General features: G+C 41.9%; 1 protein-coding gene across 7 annotated transcripts in view; it reads right to left on the reverse strand.

Annotated features, from left to right (window-relative positions):
- Positions 1–3,271: 3,271 nt before the first annotated feature.
- LOC135504727 (fibroblast growth factor receptor 2-like) overlaps positions 3,272–18,101 on the reverse strand; it is a 106,241-nt gene continuing 91,411 nt past the window's right edge. For all 7 annotated transcript variants that reach the window (XM_064923542.1, XM_064923541.1, XM_064923543.1 and 4 more), the window contains 4 exons: positions 14,065–14,135; positions 7,935–8,072; positions 7,179–7,284; positions 3,272–4,913 (listed from right to left, as the gene is read on the reverse strand). In XM_064923542.1, the coding sequence (XP_064779614.1) occupies positions 4,749–4,913; positions 7,179–7,284; positions 7,935–8,072; positions 14,065–14,135 (480 nt within the window). In that variant the 3' untranslated portion in view covers positions 3,272–4,748. The remainder of the gene's footprint in view (positions 4,914–7,178; positions 7,285–7,934; positions 8,073–14,064; positions 14,136–18,101) is intronic.

Raw genomic sequence — 18,101 nt, forward strand, 5'->3', positions numbered from 1 at the left:
AGTAGGGACATTGCATTTTATTGCCCTGCAGTCCTCATGGCTCCTTGCAGCATGCTTAAGGCATGAGCAGAGACCCTGAGCATCTTTCTTTGGGGTTTTTCAGTCAGTAGAAAGACCTCTTTAGTATCCACAGTTCATAACTGTGACCTTAATTGCCTACCGTCTGTAAGCTGTTAGTGTCTTAACGTCCGTTCCACTGGTGCATGTTCACAAATTGTTTATGGTTCATTGAACAGGCATGGGAAACAGTGTTCAACCCCTTTACAATGAAGATCTGTGAAGTTATTTGGATTTTTACAAATTATCTTTGAAAGACAGGGTACTGAAAAGGGAGTTTATTTAGATGACTTTCTTTCATCGACCCCTATATTCTGAAGCCATTCTCTCAATGTATTCTACTGAGTCTGACAAAATTCAAATTAAACTGTATTTAAAGTGATGGCTAACGATAAATGACCTGATAACCCATGATAAAAATTCCATGACAAAGTCTGTTTGCCAGCAAGTGGGAGGGATTTCAGCAGTATAATTAAATGTATCCAATGCGTGCAAGGTAGTGACATCTGAAGACCGCATTATGCGCCTGCATTAACCTCTTTGAACTCTAGGGGCAGTATTTCATTTTTGGATATAAAAGATATTTTGTCACGAAAAGATGCTCGACTATGCATATAATTGACAGCTTTGGTAAGAAAACACTCTGACGTTTCCAAAACTGCAAAGATATTATCTGTGAGTGCCACAGAACTGATGCTTCAGGCGAAACCAAGATGAAACTTCAAACAGGAAATGAGCACAATTTTTGAAGCGCTGTTTTCCAATTTCTCCTTTGAATGCGCAAGGAGAGAGCCCACAATTTCTGCCATTTCCCCAAGGTGTCTGCAGCATTGTGACGTATTTGTAGGCATATCATTGGAAGATTGACCATAAGAGACCACATTTACCAGGTGTCCGCCCGGTGTCCTGCGTCGAAATTGGTGCGTAAACCTCAGCTGCAAGTATTTTTCCATTTAATTCAGAGAAGAAAGCGGACTTCCACGAACGATATATCAATGAAGAGATATGTGAAAAACACCTTGAGGATTGATTCTAAACAACGTTTGCCATGTTTCAGTCGATATTATGGAGTTAATTTGGAAAAAAGTTTGGCGTTTTGGTGACTGAATTTTCGTTTTTTTTTGGTAGCCAAAAGTGATGTACAAAACGGAGTGATTTCTCCTACACAAAGAATCTTTCAGGAAAAACTGAACATTTGCTATCTAACTGAGAGTCTCCTCATTGAAAACATCTGAACATCTGATGAACATCTGATGCTTTTCTGGTTTTTGTGAAAATGTTGCCCGCTAAATGCTATGCTAAATGCTACGCTAAATGCTACGCTAGCTATCAATACTCTTACACAAATGCTTGTTTTGCTATGGTTGAAAAGCATATTTTGAAAATCTGAGATGACAGTGTTGTTAAGAAAAGGCTAAGCTTGAGAGCTAGCATATTTATTTCATTTCATTTGCGATTTTCATGAATAGGTAACGTTGCGTTATGCTAATGAGCTTGAGGCTATAAATAAGATCCCGGATCCGGGATTGCTCGTCGCATGAAGTTTAGTCTGAATACCAACTACTGGCAAGTGAGTAGGAAAGGCATACATTTCCTGAGTCTGAATTGGACCCTTATTGCCCATAGGTTGCCAATGGCTGCCGCCTTGTCTCCGTAGATGTTGGCCAAGGTTAACATTGTAGCCCCCTCTATGGGATAGCCAACACTTTGTCTGGGTGTGGTGGTCAGCATGTAAGATAATCTCTAAACCAGAAAGTCCTATTTTGCAATCATCCCTGGGATGCAGTTTAATAAAACAATATATGAATACCTCACCAAAATAATACATGTGATATCAATAAATTCACAGAATGTTCCGAATAATATTATAAAATAATGTAGTTCTAGAATTGTGTTTTTTGAAAGGTACATTAGTCTCGTTTGCCACTCATGGAGCTCCATGCAGAGGCTGTGGGAAGAAACTAAAGGTACAGTAACTGCGTAGTATATACATTGCAAGGAAATGTCTGTATACTTTATCTGTGTGTGTGGTCTTAAAATAACAACTTCTTTCAATCTCAGTCACTAACTTCGGGAAAAAATGTTTCATTATGGGTAGCATTGAACTTGTGTATAGGGAGCACTCTAAACTCTCTCCAGTCTCAATATGCAACCTCCTCATTGGAGTGAGTTCACCCCACCCTGGCCTCTCCAGGACTGTGTATAGCCAGCCCACAGGACAATGGAGAGCGGCTGAGCCTTGGTGCTGATAACAGTGAGCTAAAGCCAGTGTGGATAGCCGGCCAACACCACCGCCTTTCTCTCTTTCTCTACACCCCATAATGAAGGGTGTTCGGCGCTGTGGTTAAACTCTGCCACTTTTTCTCTCCTCCAATCCTACAGGGCTCTTCTTGGCCTTTCAGTGTTTCCCTCTATTCGGTGGAAAAAGCTAAATGTTTTTCCCCACTTTTCCCTCCAAGCCCTCTCAGGTTACAGGGGCATGAGAGAACACGTCGAGTGGAAGAAGGAGCCATCGAGTCACAGGGGTGAGGGTGCAGTGCACTCTGAGATTCTCAGAGCAAGACAAGTCAACACGTGGTTACTAAGGGTGAGGGAATTAAGATTTACTCTAAAGAATGTAATTGTAAATGTCTACTCTTAATCGCTGGCCTTCCAACTTGACTTGATTTAGGGCTTGTTTCAATCCAATTGAGGCGATATATGCAGCATGTACCGTGAATGTAGTCTCTGTGAACGCAGGAACATTGCATTTATACGTTTAAATCGTGCCAAACCACAGATCTTCCGCGATATAGATTGAATCGAGCCCTTAATCCTTTTAGCTCCTAGAGGAGCAAAGGGCCTCAACAGTGCACCTCCAGCGAACCCTGTTCTGGCCAATTTTCCTAACTTCATTCCAGGCCCTACAACTAGACACATCATTCCCCCATGCCTCCTATAGACTGGCAGGCAAAATTATCATACATTTTAATGAAAGCTGAATTAATTTGGTCACTTTTTTTCTCAGTTTTTTTATGCCATTGTCTTGCTGTATGTTGCTATTAATGTTATTTCTTTGCTTATAAGAATACAGTGACATTAACTATATGAACACAGCCATTATCAATTAAATTGATAATAAATATAGCCATTCTCAGACCTCTTTTCTCTCTCAAGGACATGACAAGATAGCAGAAACTAGTAACGTTTGACTGAATAGTGTGATTACACAAAATAGAAATCAACACACTTCCATCTTTAATTTTGCAAATGTGTCAAGAACACTAGCAAAGAACATCTTAAACTTGGTCCAGTAGAAAAAAAAATACTTGAATGATTTAATACTTTGTTTTTCAGCTGTGAACCCTCTGGTGTGAATTTGGAATCTTACAGATTGCTAGTGGGTGGTTCCAAAATCATTTTCTTTTCAATCATATATAAATATCCAGACATCATATAATTTCGAATGCAAACCTAAGAGTAAAATGACTGGATAGAAACTGCATTATCTACATAAGGGATTAGCAGACAAAATGTACAGTACACTACTAAAAATAGATTTTGTTTCTGTTACCTCTGAAAGAGAATTTTAAATTAAACATAAACATAATGGATTATTTATTATTTAATATCAGCATCATTAATAGCATATCTTTATTACTATTTCTATTTTTTTTAATCTTTTTTTTTTCGTAAAAAAAAAAAATCAATAAATTAACAAGCTACCTCTTTCCCTGAAAGCCAATACTCCACTGTGTCATTGAATGAGAGTGTCTGTGTTTTGTGTGTGTGCGTATATGTGTGTGCATGCCTATATTTGTGTGTGTTGTGTTTAAAAGAACACAAGTGAACAGAAACATAACCTGGGTGATGACACACCGGTCTCAAACCCAATGAGGGAGGAGGGGAGAGGGGGGATAATTCTGGAGTCCATACAAAAAATAATTCACTGTAAATATATAATATATATTTATACATATTTGAATATATTTACAAATATACCCAGCCCTATATACTGTATATTATTTTTCTCCATAATAATAATAAGTGTGTGGACTTATCAAGAGAAAGTATAAAGAAACAAGACAATATTACAAAATATAAAGAAGAGGCAGTGTCTGTCTGTATGCGCTCTTCTCCTATTCATCTGTTTTTGTTAGTTGATTCTTTCTTTCAGTCCTTTCAGTTTCCTATTTTGTCGTCCTCTTTTTGAGTCCCTCGTTTTTTTCATTCATTACGGTCCATATTTTCCCTCTGGGAACAAGCAAAAGTCTTGGAATGCCAGCCAACGGAATGGAATCATGAAACGCAAAACTAGTAAATTCCAAACTCTAGTAGAAAACAACCGGAACAAATAAAACAGCAAGAGAGGAGAGGAGGTGGACCCTTGGGAACAGATATTCATTCAGTCAGACAAGAGGAACACTGATGAAGGGTCCCGGTCCTCTTCTTAAGACCTTGAACATGTGTATGAATGTGTGTGCAAATGTGTGTGTGTGTTCAGTTCTAAAAGCAGCACTGCCACCAGCCAAGTCCCATCTGGGTCCGTTAGTCCATTTGGAGCCAGAGGGGGGTTGGGGGCCAGGAGGTTTGTGGGGTTGATGGTGGGGGTATATCTAATTTTCTCTCTATGGAAGTGTCACTTTGTGTGTGTGTGTGGGGGGGGGGGGGTCAGGCTGGAGCTGGATGGGGGGGATTGAGGAGGGGAGGGCTCATGTTTTGATGCCTCCATTGATGTGCTGGTACTTAGGGAGGCAGGGCTGGTCTGGCAGGGGGTCATGGGAGAACACAGAGTCGTCACCGGAGGAACAGGAGCTGTGTGTGTCCTGGAAGCTGGGAGAATACTGCTCGGCTGGGGCACACAGGTCCAGATACTCCTATACACAGACAGGGTGAGAAGGTAGAACTATTACACTCACAGGTTTAGAGGAGTGAGAGAGCGGAGAGAGAGAGACAAATGGAAAATACTGAAATAGAGACAGGCATGAAGACAGTTTCAGGAGGACAGTGATGGACATGTGGAGAGTATCATTTTCATTATTTTATTTATGCAAAATATAAACTATTCCCAAATCACGCAGGACGGATTTATGAAAAATGTTGGCTCCAGGAGAGCAAACGATTTGATACCGGATCCATATGAAAATATGTGGATGAATAATACTTCATAAATGGGGTGTGGGCTAGAGAGAGGGGAACTGTCCAGCACAGTTCACATAGAGCAATGCTGACCTGGTTGCTGTTAGTCTCAGTATAAAATGGTTCAATGTGTCTGGGCGGGCGAGGAAGAACACCCAGACAGAGAGAGCGAGCGAAAGTGAACGAGAAAGAGAGGGGGAAGACCAGAGAGAGAAAAGAGAGACCAGTGAGAAAGGGGGAGAGAGAAGTAGAGAGAGGGTGTGGAGTCCAGAGAGAAAGAGAAACCGGAGAGGGAAAAGACCAGAGACAGCGAGAGAGAGAGAAAAATGATAAGAGACCAGAGAGTGTTCAAACTGAGAAGGGGGGGGGGGGGCAGAGAGAGTGTGAGGGAGACCAGAGAGCGAGAGAGAGAGAGACTGTGCGAGGGATACCCAACCCTGGGCTTCATCTATACCGCTCTGCTTCACGGCACTACCCAGCACAATTAGAACAAACCTGACATCTGAAATTGGAACGTGGTTTTGAGCGCAGTAGGAGAATGACTGAAAAAGAATATCCCAAAAGCCAAGGAAAAGATAAACATACATTTTGTTATTAAAGATATGCTCCGGAACTTTGGCAACTACTAAGTATTTTTTAAACCTCCTGCTTTGAGCTGGATGTGCCAATCTGTAGTTCATACATCCATAATCTATGATCAGAATGACTGTTTTACCTCAATTAGCCACAACATTTGAAAGCAAGGGTTTTTCTGGAAGCTGTGCTGTGCCATTTTCCCTACATTTTCCCCCATGTGTGCCAGCCCCCTTGCAATTCGAGTTCTAGCCAATGAGCTTCAGCTCCTGGCCATTTGAGTGGCAGCTAGCAAGATGCACACACAGCAGAGTGAGAAGAGAGAGCAATGACATGGTGCATATATCTGCACATATGTGACATAGTAACCATTTTCGGGGATCATTTTTGGCCCTTAAGTTTATTTTCAAAAAAATTGGCACAAAAGTACTGGAGAATCTCTAATGTTAGTTGTAAAAAAAACTTGAACAAGCATTTTGCAGTTGTTTTTGCTCTTTTCATCTTCATCCCTGCACCCTCCTCTCTCCTTTTTCTCTTGTCTTTTGTGTCAGTTATTGGAATAGTTGTGAGGTTAAGAAATAGTTGAGTGAGTGGGGAGGAAGAAGAGAAGCGTTGTTGGTGTTTGAGCATTCTTATAAAAACGAATGCTGGCTTCCATTTCTCAGCTCAACACAAGGCGTCTCACATTACTAAAGAGCGGTTTAAAAAAAAGGAAGGCGCTTTATTACATTTCAAAAGTTCAAACACTGAAACACTGAAGTTGGAGCTTTTGGCATAATCTATGGCGGCCCAGTCTGAAGCCAGACGAGCCCTGACATATTTCCATCCACAGCCCCTCTTCAGCCCCGCGCATGGATATCACACACAACAGGAGGGGAACGGAAAGAAACACAAGCCATTATTCTGAGGCGAGGAGTATCTTTTGATGATTTGGCAACATCAGTGGGCCATGGCCACAGCTCTGGGGCCTGGTTTGAATCAAGCAGCCATTTTCTGGTCATTGTTAAGGTCATATGTCAGCCAACGCAGGATCCATCTAATGCTTTTCAACATTCTTGGTTAAAAAAAAGTGTTGATCAACTTTGCTTGCCCTGGCAATTGGAGTGTCCGTGAGCCTGTATAGTGTGCACCTTTTTCCAAGCTTTTAGGAGAGAAGCCTGACTTGCTTTTACATCATAATTCTCATTGACCAAGCACTTCCAAGAATGCAAGGTCAGCAGGGTAGTGGTCAACTCCTTTTAAATTCAGTCAATTCAGAAAGCAAACTGAAATTCCAATTCCATGTTTACTCAATGCTTTTCAACAGAAAAAAAGTTTACTTCCTGAATTGAAAGGGAATTGACCCCAACTCTGGAGGAAAGTGAATTGCTCTGGCTCCGGATTCTAGATATGAAAAGGTGAAGCGGAATGACTCTGGTTTGTGCCCTCACCTCATTCGTGGCCAGGGTGAGGATGCGATCTAGATCCTCCACCAGCTGCTTGAAGGTGGGCCGGTGGGAGGAGATGGCATGCCAACAGTCTTTCATCATCATGTACCTGAGAGAGAGAGAAGAGAGAGAGAAACAAGGAGTATGAACGGTTAGTAAAAGTACTTCATTGTTTTTCTTTCCAAAACACATGCCATGCCACCCATTCAACAGACTGATGCACATTTCTAAAATCATTGTCCAATTGCCTGTCAAAAGTGGGTGAGATGATAAAGACTAATGTATCTGAGCCTAGGTGTCAAGGTATGAACCAGTCAATCCAAACACAGAGCTATGCTGGTTCTATTTCTCTGCCCACTCCTCTCTGCACTCTCCGTTTAAGACAAATGCACGCCAATACCAATCCTATCCTAGGTCTGTCTGTCTCCACTGTAGATTTCACTGTTTCCAGTACAGCGTGAGACCATTAGGCCTGACAATACCGGTGCAGGCAGTGACATTATGTGCTGTGTAACTGGAATGGGCCCATTGTGAATGACAACATTGATACAGGCCCAGGCCAGCTGTGTAGGATCATGGTTCTGATGGAGGGTGAGGACCCCAGGAGGGTTTGTGTGTGTGTGCACAATTGTGTGTGTGTGTGTGTGTGTGTGTGTGTGAGTGTGCACATTTGTGAGTGTGTGTGTCTGCCTGCATATATATGTGTGTGTGTGTGTGTGTGTGTGTATATGAGATAAAGTGAATCAAATAGTATTATACAGCTCATTGGTGCAGTTGCCAGGCTTGTCCATACGATGGCCCTCTTTCAACAGCTTGAAGAGCTCCTCTACGGGGATACCAGGGTACGGAGAACCCCCCAGGGTGAAGATCTCCCACATCAGCACCCCAAATGACCAGCTGGGAAGAAAAACACAAACACACATATTCAACATTAATGCTTTCATTACTATTATCATGTTATGCATCCATTGATACATACATACATACATACATACATACATACATACATACATACATACATACATACATACATACATACATACATACAAGTGATAACAATTGATGGCAATGAAGTATCACCTTTTTTTTTTTTTTACACAATTTCAACTGCTACTGCTCAGAGAAACAAAGGGTTGAAGGGTAACTATATCATCCCATTGATTCTGTAATTAATGGAATCAATTGATTCTGCTAACCATTCTCTATAAATGTTCACCCTAACATTTTATTTTTTAATTTTACCTTTATTTTACTAGGCAAGTCAGTTAAGAACAAATTCTTATTTTCAATGACGGCCTAGGAACAGTGGGTTAACTGCCTGTTCAGGGGCAGAACGACAGATTTGTACCTTGTCAGCTCGGGGATTTGAACTTGCAACCTTTTGGTAAACTAGTCCAACACTCTAACCACTTGGCTACCCTGCATGCCCAGAGTAAATGGCCTGCTACAAAGCCATAAAAGCTAGAATATGCATATTATTAGTAGACTTGGATATAAACCACTGAAGTTTCTAAAACTGGTTGAATGATGTCTGTGAGTATAACAGAACTCATATGGCAGGCAAAAACCTGAGAAAAAAATTCAACCAGGAAGTGGGAAATCTGAGGTTATGAGTATCATCCGATGAAGATTATCAAAGGTTAGTGGTTAATTTTATCTAAATTTCTGCTTTTTGTAAATCCTCTCTTTGGCTGGAAAAATGGCTGTGCTTTCTGTGAATAGGCACACACCTAACATAATCGTTTGGTTTGCTTTCGTTGTAAAGCCTTTTTGATATCGGACACTGTGATATCGGACATTTAAAATGGTTTAAAATACATGTATGTTTGAGGAATTTTAATTATGGGAGTTCTGTTTTAAATTTGGCGCCCTGCATTTTCACTGTCTGTTGAAGAGGTGGGATGCTACCATCTCACCTACCCTAGAGAGGTAAAGCCATTTTGCCACAATTTTGGAAGTATGCTTGGGGTTATTGTCCATTTGGAAGACACATTTGTGACCAAGCTTTACCTTCCTGACTGATGTCTTGAGATGTTGCTTCAATATATCCACATCATTTTGCTTCCTCATCATGTCATCTATTTTGAAGTGTACCAGTCCCTCCTGCAGCAAAGCACCCCCACAACATGATGCTGCCACCCTCGTGCGTCACGGTTGGGATGGTGTTCTTCAGCTCCCCCTTTTCCTCCAAACATAACAATGGTCATTATGGCCAAACAGTTCTATTTTTATTTCATCAGACCAGAGGACATTTCTCCAAAAAGTACGATCTTTGTCCCCATGTGCAGTTGCAAACCGTTGTCTAGCTTTTTTATGGCGCTTTTGGAGTTGTGGCTTCTAACTTGCTTGCGGCCATTCAGGTTATATCTATAGGATTAGTTTTACTGTTGATATAGATACTTTGTACCTGTTTCCTCCAGCATCTTCACAAGGTCCTTTGCTGTTGTTCTGGGATTGATTTGCACTTTTCACACCAAAGTACATTCATCTCTAGGAGACAGAACGCGTCTCCTTCCTAAGTGGTATGATGGCTGCGTGGTCACATGGTGTTTATACTCATGTACTATTGTTTGTACAGATGAATGTGGTACCTTCAGGTGTTTGGAAATTTCTCTCAAGGATGAACCAGACTTGTGGAGGTCTACAATTATATTTCTTAGGTCTTGGCAGATTTCTTTAGATTTTCCCATGATGTCAAGCAAAGAGGCACGGAGTTTGAAAGTAGGCCTTGAAATACATCCACAGGTACACCTCCAATTGACTCAAATGATGTCAATTAGCTTATCAGGAGCTTCTAAATCTATGACATAATTTTCTGAAATATTCAAAGCTGTTTAAAGGCACAGTCAACTTAGGGTATGTCAACTTCTGACCCACTGGGATTGTGAATTATAAGTGAAATAATCTGTCTATAAACAATTGTTGTGAAAATTACTTGTGTCATGCACAACATAGATGTCCTAACCGACTTGGCAAAACTATAATCAAGTCAAATCCAATTTTATTGGTCACATACACATGGTTAGCAGATGTTAATGGTAGCGTAGCGAAATGCTTGTGCTTCTAGTTCCGACCACGCAGTAATATCTAACAAGTGATCTAACAATTCTGACAACTACCCTTTACACACAAGTATAAAGGAATGAGTAAGAATATGTACATATAAATATATGGATGAGCGATGGCCGAAAGACATAGGCAAGATGCAGTATAGGGTACAGTAGAGATTTGAGTCAGTATGTTGGCTGCAACCACTCAATGTTAGTGATGGCTGTTTAACAATCCGATGGCCTTGAAAGAAGCTGTTTTTCAGTCTCTCGGTCCCAGCTTTGATGACCCTGTACTGACCTCGCCTTTTGGATGATAGTGGGGTGAACAGGCAGTGGCTCGGGTGGTTGTTGTCCTTGATTATCTTTTTGGCCTTCCTGTGACATCGGATAGTGTAGATGTCCTGGAGGGCAAGTAGTTTACCCCCGGTGATGCGTTGTGCAGACCTCACTACCCTCTGGAGAGCCTTACGGTTGTGGGCAGAGCAGTTGCCGTACCAGGAGGTGATACAGCCCGACAGGATGCTCTCGATTGTGCATCTGTAAAAGTTTGAGAGTGTTTTTTGTTGCGCCTTCTTCACCACGCTGTCTGTGTCGGTGGACCATTTCAGTTTGGCCGCGATGTGTACTCCAAGGAACTTGAAACCTTCCACCTTCTCCACTACTTCCGTTGATGTGGATAGTGGGGTGCTCCCTCTGCTGTTTCCTGAAGTCCACGATCATCTCCTTTGTTTTGTTGACGTTGAGTGTGAGGTTATTTTCCTGACACCACACTCCGAGGGCACTCACCTCCTCCCTGTAGGCCGTCTCGTCGTTGTTGGTAATCAAGCCTACCACTGTAGTGTCATCTGGAAACTTGATAATTGAGTTGGAGGCGTGCATGACCACGCAGTCATGGGTGAACAGGGAGTACAGGAAAGGGCTGAGAACGCACCCTTGTAGGGCCTCAGTGTTGAGGATCAGCGGGTGGAGATGTTGTTTCCTACCCTCACCACCCGTCAGAAAGTCCAGGACCAGTTGCACAGGGAGGGGTCGAGACCCAGGAGCTCGAGCTTAATGACGAGTTTGGAGGGTACTATGGTGTCAAATGCTGAGCTGTAGTCAATGAACAGCATTCTTACATAGGTATTCCTGTTGTCCAGATGGGTTAGGGCAGTGTGCAGTGTGATTGCGATTGCGTCGTACCAATTTGTAAGTCGCTCTGGATAAGAGCGTCTGCTAAATGACTTAAATGTAAATGTTAAATGTCGTCTATGGACCTATTGGTGCGGTAAGCAAATTGGAGTGGGTCTAGGGTGCCAGGTAGGGTGGAGGTGATATGATCCTTGACTAATCTCTCAAAGCACTTCATGATGGGTTTTGTAGTCCGTGATTGACTGTAGATTGTAGACCCTACCACATACCTCTCGTGTCTGAGCCATTGAATTGCGACTCTACTTTGTCTCTATACTGACGCTTAGCTTGTTTGATTGCCTTGGAGGGAATAGCTACACTGTTTGTATTTGGTCATGTTTCCGGTCGCCTTGCCCTGATTAAAAGCAGGGGTTCGCTCTTTCAGTTTTGCGCGAATGCTGCCATCAATCCACGGTTTCTGGTTGGACGGTAGTGTTCCACCTGGCCAACATCTGGTGAAATTGCAGTGCGCGAAATTCAAAAATAGTAAATTCATATATTTAACATTCTTGAAAATATGTGTTATACATCAAAATAAGGTGTAACTTCTTGTTAATCCAGCCGCTGTGTCAGATTTGAAAAAGGCTTTACTGCAAAAGCACACCATGCGATTATCTGAGGACAGTGCCCCGGATACAAACACATTAAAATATTTTTTTAAATAATTTAGGCTATATAATTTAATAAAGAAACCAATGAATTCCTGAAGCTGTTAGTTCATATGTCGATTATTTATCACACGGACCCCGCACACATAGCCTAGCTTGAGAGTGTTGCGTGAAGCAGCTCACTGAAGACAGACAGCGGTAGGGGTAGGAAAGTGTTAAGAAAGATGTTCCAATATCATTTGTTTTTGTAATGTCAACGCATAATGCCATTGGAAAGGCTTAATTAAACATACATTATTCTCTATGTGGTAATGCATACTTTTTTGCAAACATTTTGAGGGGAGATTTTTTTCTAAAGGCTATTACAACAATTCAATATAAAATGTAGGTCCATGAAAATTACAATTAAGTACTGGAAAAAGTCCCTGAAGGTCCTTGAATTTGACTTGCCAAAGGGCATTATAAATAAAATTGAATTGGAGTGCAGGGCAGGGGGAGGTCAATAGGTCAAGGTCAAAAAGGTAACATTGAAATATCTATACACAGACAGACATAGGGTATTTCATGACCAATATTTCTTGGCCACTCAGCATCTTTTAATTCATGCACTCTTCCAGGTTCCTGGTATTCCCAAGAATCTCATTAGATCTAGGAATACCAATAGGGAATTCCCAGAGGTAGTGTCATACGTTTATAGCAGTTAGCAAATAAACTGGGTTGCAGATAAAGACAGTTTATTGCTGCATGTCATTAAACACTGCAGCATGGATAGCAAGTGACAAGCAGGGTCAAATACATTCATGCATACTGAAGTTGCAGTGTATGAGAAATTATTTTAGAATGGGTAATAGAAAGGTAGGGGCAAATGATTAACATTAGTTCTGCCCCTACCTTTTTATTAGGCCTTCTGAAATAAGTCTAATTTATCCAAGACTAGAACATAGTATTGTTAAGACTGATGGACTTGTCAATGTAGCAGGGCAGGGTAGCCTAGTGGTTAGAGTGTTGGACTAGTAACTGGAATTTTCAAGTTCAAACCCCCGAGCTGACAAAGGTACAAATCTGTCGTTCTGCCCCTGAACAGGCAGTTAACCCCCTGTTCCTAGGCCATCATTGAAAAATTTGTTCTTAACTGACTTGCCCAGTTAAATAAAGGTTAAATAAAAATGTCTGCATGAATGCTGTAGGCTACTTGCAGCCCATATTAAAGATAAAATCACCTGCTATTGAAATTACATGTGCATCATCTGCTTTTCTGCCAGATCTTGACCCAGGACAGAATTATTTTCATACGGGACAGTAACTTTCAGTTGGCAATGTCTCGGTGTGCCATTGGCAAATGTACCTGAATGTCAAGCATTAATTGTGTGCATTGATTTTAATTGTTAGGTATTACTGCACTGTTGCAGCTAGAAACATAAGCATTTTGCTGCACCTGTGATAACATCTGCAAAATAAGTGTATGTGACCAATAACATGCATTTGATTTGAATTGGAAATGTGATTTTTGCATATCCCCCTGATATTCTCATTACTTGCTCTTTGGGGTTTCATTATGAGCACTTTGTGACATCTGCTGATGTAATAAGGGCTTTATAAATACAATTGAATTGGAGTGCAGGGCAGGGGGAGGTGGGCTCTGGCCCCTTCCAGAGGCTTTGAAGACGGGCAGATTAGTAACAGCATCAGGCCGTGTGAAACGTTCCCTTTCGCCACAGACCGGCCAGTACACACCCCACCCCCCAAACAAATCCCCCTGCACCCCTAACTCCGCCACCACCAAATCACCTCACTAAACTCCTGTACCCATTCCTCCACCACCATCCCAACCTCTTACCCCCTCAGTCTCACTGCAACATTTGCATCAGAAAGCTTCAGCCAGTGTATAGGCCAGGGTCGTGTTCATTTGGGCACACAATGGAAAACTTTTTAAAACGGCTGGGTTTTAACAGGTTTTCTTACGTTGGGTGAAAAATGAACACAGTCGAGGCTGAGTTGCTCTTTCTAAAACAGTAAGCGAATTGTGTGTGTAAGAGAGTAAAATCAAGGTACAGTACTTACACATCACTCTGGTGAGTGTACACACGGTCAAACAGCGCCTCTGGAGCCATCCACTTCACCGGGAGACGACCCTGAGGAGGACACATACACACAGGTCAATAGGTCAAGGTCAAAAAGGTAACATTGAAATATCTATACACAGACAGACATAGGGCATTTCATGACCAATATTTCTTGGCCACTCAGCATCTTTTAATTCATGCACTCTTCCAGGTTCCTGGTATTCCCAAGAATCTCATTAGATCTGGGAATACCAATAGGGAATTCCCAGAGGTAGTGTCATACGTTTATAGCAGTTAGCAAATAAACTGGGTTGCAGATAAAGACAGTTTATTGCTGCATGTCATTAAACACTGCAGCATGGATAGCAAGTGACAAGCAGGGTCACATACATTCATGCATACTGAAGTTTCAGTGTAGGAGAAATTATTTTAGAATGGGTAATAGAAAGGTAGGGGCAGATGATAATCATGATGATGATTAACATTAGTTCTGCCCCTACCTTTTTATTAGGCCTTCTGAAATAAGTCTTATTTATCCAAGACTAGAACATAGTATTATTAAGACTGATGGATTGGTGATTATCGTCATCATCACCATTACCCATTGTCTATGGCTCATGCTGTGTTGTGGTTGGTTGTTTTTGTGGTTCTTGTTGTTTTCAACCAGGCTAGGCTCTCAGCGTGTAATGAAAAGACAGCCATGCATACTAAAGGAGGATGTGCTCTACAGTGGGAATCAGATGAATGCTACTGGGGGTCTGCAATGGAGATGTCAAGCACTTTGTTGCTATCCCTCTATTTCAGTGTCTCTCCATCCCTTGGTCTGTTTGGAGAAGTGGCTATGGAAGTGAAGGAACAAGAGAGGAGGCACAAACTAGTGCAGAGCCTCGATAGAAGCACTGCATTCACTGATGGCCTGGGAACCTCCAGTTAGAGAGCTGCTGGTGGTGTGGTCAGCATTTTTCATGCTGTGGGTGGGAGCGAGTGGTCAGACAGATAACTTTGGGATTAAAATATTTTTGGGTCCCACAGATTATTTAGAACAGTTGTCTTTCTTATCTATTGTATTAAAAACAGCTCTTTGTCGCAATATTTACAAACTCTCAAAGGATAATTTTGCTTCAAGTTCTGTAACCTAGCTCTTCTCTATTGTGTTGTGTGTGGGAGATCAAATGTGCCTGTGTTTGGTCTCAACGAAACCTGTATGCTGTATGAATGGATGAGAAGCACGCGCAATGGTCTTTCCGTAGAGATTAACTTCCTAAATATGATAGGCTGTAGTTTAGGTTCCAACTTTGACTGTATATAAATATTGATAACACATTTATTTGTGCCTGCCTTCAAATTGTCCCGCTCCTATATTGAAGTTTTGTAAGATTATTTTAAAACCATTTTGTCTTTCTGTTTTGTAGGCCATTCATTATCTACAGTGCCATCAGAAAGTATAAACACATTCCACTTTTTGTTGTGTTACAGCCTGAATTTAAAATGGATTAAATTGAGGTGTTGTGTAACTGATCTACACACAATACCCCATAATGTCAAAGTGGAATTATGTTTTTAGAAATGTAAAAAATTAAAATAAATGAGAAGCTGTTTTGATATGGCAAGCCTAAATCAGTTCAAGAGTAAAAATGTGCTTAATCTCTCTTGGGTAGGGGGCAGTATATTAACTTCTGCCTGCCCTGACCCTGAGCCTGCCTGCCGTTCTGTACCCTTTGGACTCTGATCTGGACTACCGACCTCCGCCTGCCCTTGACCTGTCGTTTTGACGGCCCGCTGTTCTAGTAATAAACTTATGTTACTTCGACACCGTCTGCATCTGGGTCTTCCCTAGAACGTAATAGTACGAACTGACCTTGACTAACCCAGCAGACATCATTGAGCTGCAGCCCTCCTCCTTCCCCTGCTCTAAGATAGCGTACTTCATCACGCTAATGTCCGCGAGTGCTCTCGCCTGGCCTTCGGCACTATGGGAACAACAGTTGGTCGAATGCTTATGTCTGGAGGAGTTTGTGGCGGAGGTAAATAAAGTTTGATGCTCCATTGTCCGGGACAGAGGCTGCCCAGAAGTTACTCCAGCTTCGGCAAGACTCCTGCAGTGTGGCAGACAATGCAGTGGATTTCCGCACATGCCTGGAACCCGGAAGCGCTGTTCGACATGCTCCTGCACGGAGTTTCAGAGGAAGTAAAGAATGAGCTTGCAGCCCGGAAACTACGAAGAAGAGGAGATTTGATTTTGCCCGCCCAAGGATTCAACCTCACCTCCGAGGCATCCCGGAAGTCCTCGAAGGAGCCGTTGCCGAGAGAATCCGGGGCTACCCGAGTTCCGTCGAGAGTCTCAGAAGTCTGCCGATTCACCTCTTCCCGAGCCAATGCAACTAGGCAGAGTTAGGCTGCCTGTATTGCGGGACTACTTGTAATTTCTTCTCCACCTGTCCACTAAAAGACCAGGCTCACCGGTAGGAGCGAGTACTCTGGTGGGCCATACGGAGAACTTTTCCTCTCCCCTTACTCACACCCCTTTTCATGCCATTTTGCTGTGGGGGAACCAATCTAAATCTCTCCGGGTACTCATCGACTCTGGGGCCAATGAGAGCTTTATGGACGCTACCCTGTTGTCCGAGCTGGGCATCCCCACTCAACCTCTCTCCATTCCCATGGATGTTAGAGCAATGGACGGGCATTATAGACAGGGTCATCCACAATACCACCCCCATCAACCTACAGGTGTCAAGGAACCACAGAGAGACAATCCAATTCCTGCTCTAAGTCTCCTCAGGTTCCCGTGGTATTGGGATTCTCTTGGCTCCAGCGATACAATCCTCTTATTGACTGGTCTGCTGGTGCCATCATGGGCTGGAACGTGTGATGGCACTCCTTCAAGACTGTTGGAAAACCATTCCAGGTGAAGCTGCTTAAGATAATGCCAAGAGTGTGCAAAGCTGTCATCAAGGCAAAGCGTGGCTACTTTGAAGAATCTCAAATTGTGACCCACTGGAATAGTGAGACAGTAAAATAATCTATCAGTAAACAATTGTTGGAAAAATTACTTGTCATGCACAAAGTAGATGTCCTAACCGACTTGCCAAAACTATACTTTGTTAACCTCTCTAGGGTAGGGGGCAGCATTCGGAATTTTGGATGAAAAGCACGCCCAAATTAAACGGCCTGCTCCTCGGGCCCAGAAGATATGATATGCATATAACTGGTAGATTTGAATATAAAACAATAAAGTTTCCAAAACTGTTAAATAGTGCCTGTGAGTATAACAGAACTGATTTAGCCGGTGAAAACCTGCGAAAAATCCATTCAGGAAGTAGTTATTTTTTTGGTTTTGTAGTTTTCTATTCAATGCCATTACAGTATCCATTGACTTAGGACTCCATTTGCTGTTCCTATGCCTTCCACTAGATATCAACAGTCTTTAGAAATCGTTTCAGGCTTGTATTCTTATAAATGAAGGAGTAAGACCAGTCTGAACGAGTGAACCCTAACGTGACGCAGAGTTTTTTCAGGCGCATGTGCATTTCTTGTTTACCTTTTATATTGACGACGTTATTGTCCGGTTGAAATATTATAGATCATTTAGGCTAAAAAAACTACCTGAGGATTGAATATAAACATCGTTTGACATGTTTCTATGAACTTTACAGATACAATTTCGATTTTGTCTGATTGTTTTGACTGAGTTTGAGCCTGTGGATTACTGAAGAAAACGGGCTAACAAAACTGAGGTTTTTGGAAATAAAGAGACTTCATCGAACAAAAGGAACATTTATTGAGTAAATGAATGTCTTCTGATTGCCACCATATGAAGATCATCAAAGGTAAGGGATTAATTTTATCTCTATTTCTGAGTTTTGTAACTTGGCTGGTTACTGTTTGTAATAATTTGTCAACTGGGCTATGTTCTGGGCTAGGTATGTTCTGGGCTAGGTATGCTTTCGCCGAAAAGCATTTTATAAATATGACACTGTGGTTGGTATAACAAGAAGTTCATCTTTAAACCTATGTAAAATATGTTTTGTTTTC

This window comes from Oncorhynchus masou, chromosome 18 (genome assembly GCF_036934945.1).
Source record: "Oncorhynchus masou masou isolate Uvic2021 chromosome 18, UVic_Omas_1.1, whole genome shotgun sequence".
NCBI lineage: Eukaryota > Metazoa > Chordata > Actinopteri > Salmoniformes > Salmonidae > Oncorhynchus > Oncorhynchus masou.